This window comes from Grammomys surdaster, unplaced genomic scaffold (genome assembly GCF_004785775.1).
Source record: "Grammomys surdaster isolate TR1022 unplaced genomic scaffold, NIH_TR_1.0 806, whole genome shotgun sequence".
Lineage (NCBI taxonomy): Eukaryota > Metazoa > Chordata > Mammalia > Rodentia > Muridae > Grammomys > Grammomys surdaster.
The window spans coordinates 1,768,031-1,775,172 of record NW_021605225.1 but is presented as its reverse complement, the minus strand read 5'-3'; the positions used below and the strand labels follow the sequence as shown (position 1 = coordinate 1,775,172).

At 42.1% G+C, this 7,142-nt stretch overlaps 1 protein-coding gene across 1 annotated transcript in view; it reads right to left on the bottom strand.

Annotated features, from left to right (window-relative positions):
- The window catches only part of Arfgef3 (ARFGEF family member 3), a 165,077-nt gene that overhangs the window by 33,256 nt on the left and 124,679 nt on the right, over positions 1-7,142 (bottom strand). Inside the window, exon 22 of the mRNA XM_028782607.1 lies at positions 2,413-2,592. Coding sequence (XP_028638440.1) covers positions 2,413-2,592 — 180 coding nt within the window. The remainder of the gene's footprint in view (positions 1-2,412; positions 2,593-7,142) is intronic.

The window sequence follows — 7,142 nt, the reverse complement described above, 5'->3', positions numbered from 1 at the left end:
TAGACTGGTCCACAGTGTTGTGCATTCTGTCACTTAGACTGGTCCACAGCACTGCTTATTATCGGTGCCCTGAGTTGATGTCTACTTGTTCTATCAATTGCTTTAAGGGAAGTGTTATGTTATTGCATTACAATTTTTTTAATCACAGGAAAATGTGTACAATGTAAATATCACATTACCAGTTGTATATAGCTCATAAAGTTTAATACAGTTCCCATCACTATTCATCACCATGATATTTACATCTTTCTAAATTGAAATTCTGTGCTCATTAAATAATAACTTCCCATTCTTTTCAACTGTGACCCCTACATTGTCTATGTCTCCTTTGTGTTGTTTTGTTCTTCATGAATTTATAAGCTTGCATGGGTTTATGTGTAAGGGCCAGAAGCTAACACTGGGTAACTTCCTTTATTGTTCTCTACCTAATTGTTTTGAAACCACTGAATCTGGAGTTTGCTGATTTGACCAGGCTAGCTGGCCATTGATCCCTAAGGATTCTCTAGTCTCCAGTTCACCAGTGTTGGGTTTACACTATGCACCACCATGCCTGCTTTATGCATAGGTGCTAGGATCTAACTCAGGTCCTCAAGCTTAGACAGCCAGCACTGTAATGACTGAACCATCTTCACAGCCCCAGAGACATCTTTGTTCACGTGTCTTCTCAATAAACTGACCTAGTTATAATTATAAAACTCGAGTTTTAGGTTTTCTAGTAATACTAATTTCTAGTAATACTAATACTATTTCTAGATATACCTATTTCTAGTAATAATAATACTCTTCACTTGTCTTTTGTTTTTGATCTGACACTGATACAATTCTGCCAACTCTTTCAAAGTTAGAATCTGCATAGCTCTAGTTCTTAACTGTCTTCTTGTCTCAGCTCACTTTCCTTCCTTTTCACACCAAGAAAGTAGCTCAAACTGGCTTAGAACTTCCTATATAGCACATGCTGGCTTCAGTCTTGTGATCCTCCTGCTTTGGCCTCCTAAGTCCTGGAATAGGCGACGTAGACCAACACAGCTGGCTTTTGATTTCATTTGATGATATGACTTTTGTTACAAACATTTGTGATGAAGACTTCCATGGATGAGTTTTCATTTCTCTCAGGGACATACTATTGGAGGAACTGCCAGGCTGTGTTCTGAATTAAGTGAAGAATTTGCTTTCATATCCAGTGTCTGATGTTAATTTCCTCTACACCTCACTTGCAGTTATTACTTCTTCTTTGGTTTTAAGTACCCCAGTAGGTGAAGCAGTACTCACTGTGGGTTCAATTTACATTTTTTGTAATGATGCTGAGTACCCTCAATGCTATCACGTATGAAGCTCTATAGACACCCAGCACTTTGCTCTTTGTTTCCCACACATACTGGTTATTCCATTCTACTTTTTACCACATTCTTTAATATTAAACACATGGTCATTTGAGTATCTGTTTTTAAAACTTCTCTCTCTTTTTTTTGGTTTTTTTTTTGTTTTTTGTTTTTTGTTTTTCGAGACAGGGTTTCTCTGTATATCACTGGCTGTCCTGGAACTCACTCTGTTGACCAGGCTGGCGTCAAACTCAGAAATCTGCCTGCCTCTGCTTCCCAAGCCTCCCAAGTGCTGGGAGTGTCGTGCGCCACCACTGCCTGGCAAAACTTCTCTTTATGTATGTGTTACTTTCTTCAATTTGCTGAAGGGATTATAGCATGCACCTTCAAGTTGGTACATTACAATTCTAGTTAATACCAACTTTATTTTGGGGGGAAAAAGAAGAATTTTGCTTCTATATGTCCTCATTTCCCCTCTTTTTTTTTTTTTCTGATACTACTCATGTTTGTATTTAAGCTTGGCCTAAGCAAAGCTAAGCTCCAGACAATGTCGTTGGCTCTACAACATTGAGAATGTGGTGTGATGAGCTCTGGCTGCATCTGATGGCACAGTATACCTCCCTACAGTGAAACCATCCAGGGTAGAGGATGTGTGTGTGCCGACCCCTCTCTGACTGTCACTTTGGGGGTATTTTAATAGTGTTCATTTTCTTGCCAGTATGTCATTGCATTTAAAGAAAATGAATAAGCTATCCAACATCTGAGTTGATTCCAGAGAAAGGGCCTGCTGAGCTCTTGCCCACCACTGTGTCACAGGTGAGGTCACTGAGTTGGCTTCTTTCCACCTGTCTCCCATTAGACAGGATGACTGTGGTGGATAGTGTGGTCTAGATAAGATACAGATCAATCCAGCCAGATTCTCTAGCTCTGTGTTTCAGTTCCACCAACCACCAGGTGATCCTGGCCAGGTTATTTTACCTCTTTTCATCACTAGCTGAGGAGGTCAGTATGCAAAACAGAGAACAGTGTCTGCCTCTGCTCTCACCAAATCCCTGCCCTGGAGAGGGGATGCAGAAGACCACGTGACACTGACCTGGTCTTGAACATCTTCATCACAGAGCTCCAGCTGCATGATGCGCTCAAAGGGCCGGAACAGTGCTTCATTAAAGTGAAAGTGAGGTGGCTCACTCCAGTCAGTGAGAACCTCAGTCAGGATATCATGGATGAAGGAAACAGCCTTCTGAGACACATGACGTTCCTTGTGACAGGCAGCCTACACAAGATGAGAGACGGCAAATGCCAACAGGAAGTCAGGCAAGGAGAATACGGCTTCTGGAGGCAACCTCATTATTTGAAGGTAGAAAAGACAATCCTGTTTACATTCAAACTTCTAAGGAATTTTAGTGTACAGATGATATATATGCTAAACTGCACTTGAAAATTTAACCACTGGTCACATACAACTTCAGTGTTACCTTGAGGTCTCTGGAAGAGTATGGTTTCTATTATTTTCTTTTTTATGCAGCATAGAACATTTCTTCAGCAGTACAGAACATGTTCACAATAACCTAGTCTGGGAACTGCTCATGGTTAACCCTTAGTAATTCGCCTAACGTATGAAGATCATTTGTCTCCTAGTGAGATGGGGCAGTTGTAATGAGAATTCAAATTGTTTTACACAGTTTGGATCTAATGTTCTTTATTGACTGTTTCACACTTGTTGGGAGCCGACTCTTAGCCGAAATCGGCTATCATCTTTGCAGCCATCTTGAGCCATATACCCTGGCAAGAGACTTGTTTTCAACAGCCTACAACATCTGAGCACTCTCTGATAATTATCTTGATCCTTTCAATCAAGGCCAGGCAGTGGTGGCACACGCCTTTAATCCCAGCACTTGCAAGACTCAAGGCGAGACTTGAGGAGAGATATAAAAGGAGAGACTTGAGAAGAGAACAGGGCAGATTCTATCTCCAGAGTAGACTCAGCAGACTCTGTCTCGTCTCCAGATCAGACTCCCTGTCTTGTCTCCATTCTTCCTGTCTCCGTCCCCACTCTCTCTCTTGCTAGACCCTGACCTACAGACCGGAGCAGCAGAACGGGCTGTTACAAAGTGAGGCTCAACTCGGGGCAGCAAGAACGAGAGACCCAGTGAGGGACATTACCAGAAGAAGGGTCCACTGAAAATTCAGAAGTGAAACGGAGGTGATTGCCATGGGAACCTGCCGTGTGGAGACCAGTAGGTGATAGTAATGATAATGGGGCAGGAAATAAGTCAGCCTGAACTCAACTCTCTGTTTTTGTTTTGTTGTTTGCTGCTTACGTGTGTTAATTGTTTGCTTCTGTTCTGCTGTTTAAATGCTGTCTTTCATGTTCAAAAGAAAAAGAAAAGTATAGAATCCAAAATACGACCAAAGGTTGAAGTAGTTGATTTGACAGAGCTGGATTGTGCTGACCTAGAGGAAGAGGCAGCCAAAAATTATGACCCCGAATGGTCCTCTTCCCATAGGCCCCCTCCCTTTGCTCCTCCACCTCCAGATGCTCCTGCTATGGAGATGGTCGTTGTAGATTCCAGAAAGGAGTTACAGGACAAAATTTCTCTGCTTAAACAACAAATAGAGTTAGAAAAAGAGTATCAGGACTTAATTAATCACCTACAAAAATTAAAGACAAGGAAGATGTCTCGAGAGGGCAAGGAAAATCCCTCAGGTCCTCAAGTTCCTCAATTCGGAGTCCAAAGGCAGCCCCTGCTCTCTGGTTTTAGTTCAGCCACAGATCAGCCAGAGGAGGGAGAGGCTGAGGCTTTCCCTGAATCAGAGACTAGAGATGCTCAAGAGGTTGCTTGGAGACATCACACAGGGTTTAATTTTCAAATTATTAAAGAATTAAAAAATTCAGTGGCACCTTATTGTGCCACTGCTCCCTTTACTCTTGCAATCTTAGAATCTGTTGCAGAGGAGTGGCTGACTCCTGGTGATTGGAATACTCTAGTGAGAGCAGTTCTTAGTGGTGGTGACTATCTTATTTGGAAATCAGAGTATCATTCATGAGAATTGTAAAGAGACAGCTAGGAGAAATATTCAGACAGGTAATGGTTGGTCCTTTGATGCCTTAGTAGGAGAAGGGCAATTTGCTTCTAGTGATAACCAGATACAACATGACCCAGGCTTATTTGCTCAAATTCAAAATGTGGCCATGAAGGCTTGGCACAAACTCCCGGTAAAGGGAGACCCTGGTGCATCTTTGATCTCAGTCACACAAGGGCCTGACAAATGATTTTCTGATTTTGTTCATCAATTAATGACAACAACAGGAAGGATTTTTGGTAATGCAGAGGCAGGTGTAGATTATGTGAAACAGCTTGCATATGAAAATGCAAATCCTGCCTGCCAAACGGCCATTAGACCCTATAGGAAAAAGACAGACCTTACTGGATATATCAGACTCTGTTCTGACATAGGGCCCTCTTACCAACAGGGCTTAGCTATGGCAGCCGCCATGCAAGTACAATCAGTAAGAGATTTTCTGGCAAGTAGAGACAAAAGGGCCTGTTTTGAGTGTGGCAAGCCTGGACACTTTGCAAAATATTGCAAAGCAGAAAATGAGTTAACCCAGAGACAGCCTAGAAAACAGCCTGGCCTATGCCCACGTTGCAAATGTGGAAGTCATTGGGCTAGTGAATGTAGGTCCAAGACAGATGCACAAGGAAACACTCTTTCAGATAATCAGGGAAACGGGAACGGGGCCAGCCCCAGGCCCCGAGCCAATACATGCCAAAACAGGCTTATGGGGCAGTCAGTATCATACCAGCAAACAACAATCCCTTTCAGAACTTAGTCGAGCAACCCCAGGAAGCGCAGGACTGGACCTCAGTTCTGCCACCCACACAGTATTAACCCCAGAAATGGGACCTCAGGCCTTACCCACTGGAGTGTTTGGACCACTCTATCCAAATGTGTTTGGCCTGATAGTGGGAAGAAGCAGTGCTACTATGCAGGGACTACAAATTTTTCCTGGAGTTATAGACAATGATTATCAAGGTGAGATTAAGGTAATGGCCAAGGCAATACAGAATATAGTCACTATTCCTACAGGAAGGAGGATAGCTCAACTATTGGTACTTCCATTGATTCCTACTAATCACAAATATAAGAGTCCTAAGAGAAGAGATCAAGGCTTTGGTTCCTCTGATGCCTACTGGGTGCAGCCTATAGTTAAACAAAAACCTATGATGACAATATTGCTCGATGGGAAGGCATTCCAAGGTTTGGTTGATACAGGAGCTGATGTGACCATTATCAATCAAAGTGATTGGCCTGCCACCTGGCCTCTGACACCAACTTTAACCAATTTAAGGGGTATTGGCCAAAGTCAAAATCCACAGCAAAGCTCTAAGGTGCTGACATGGAAAGATAAAGAAGGAAATACAGGGAATATACAACCCTATGTCATCCCGGGCCTTCCCAATAATCTCTGGGGCAGAGATCTATTATCCCATTTGGGATTGATTATGTGCAGCCCTAATGAAGTAATCACAGCTCAAATGATAAACTCTGGATTTTCTCCAGGGAAAGGATTAGGAAAAAGTGAAAATGGGATTACTCATCCTATTGAGGTCCATGGTAACTCTGGAAGAAGAGGCTTGGGGTATTTTTGATGGGAGCTATTGATTCAACTGCACCCCTAGGGCGTTGTGACGATCCCATCACCTAGAAGGAGGACTCACCCATCTGGGTGGATCAGTGGTCCCTAACCACCAAGAAATTACAAGCTGCTCAATTGCTAGTGCAGGAGGAAATACAGGCAGGACATTTAGAAGAGAGTAACCCTCCCTGGAATACCCCAATATTTGTCATTAGGAAAAAGTCAGGAAAGTGGAGATTGTTGCAAGACTTGAGGGCTGTTAACGAGACTATGATTCTGATGGGAGCCTTACAACCTGGGTTGCCCACACCAGTGGCCATACCTTTAGGCTATTATAAAATAGTTATAGATTTAAAAGACTGTTTCTTTACTATCCCTTTGCATCCTAATGATAGAAAGCGCTTTGCTTTTAGTGTTCCCGCTATAAACTTTAGAGAACCTATGAAAAGATATCAATGGAAGGTCTTGCCTCAGGGTATGGCTAACAGTCCTACCTTGTGCCAAAAGTTTGTGGCTTCTGACATAGAGGGTGTTAGAACCATGTGGAAGCAAATCTACATAATTCATTTCATGGATGATATTTTAGTAGTGGGAAAAGATGGAAAACAGGTACTCCAGTGCTTTGATGATCTTAAAACAGCTTTACAGACTGCAGGGTTACAAGTAGCACCAGAAAAGGTACAATTACAAGATCCATATACTTATTTAGGATTTCAGATTAATGGTCCACGTATTATTAACAGTAAGGCCACCTTGAGGACTGATTCCCTTAAGACACTTAATGATTTTCAAAAACTGTTGGGAGACATTAATTGGCTATGACCATATTTGAAACTTACGACAGGAGAGTTGAAACCTTTGTTTGACATTCTCAAAAGAGATCCTGACCCTAAGTCTGGCAGGGCTCTAACAGAGGAGGGTAGAAAAGCCTTATGGAAGGTTGAGAATGCTATTTCATCCCAATTTGTAACTCATATTAATTATTCTAAGCCTTTGTATTTTCTTATTTTTTACACTAAACTAACTCCTACTGCAGTTTTTTTTTTTTGGCAAACTGCACCCATATTATGGGTTCATCTTTCCTCATCCCCTAAAAAGGCTCTTTATCCATACTATGCAGCTGTAGCAGATATGATTATGTTAGGCAGAGATAACAGTCAAAAGTATTTTGAAAAAGATCC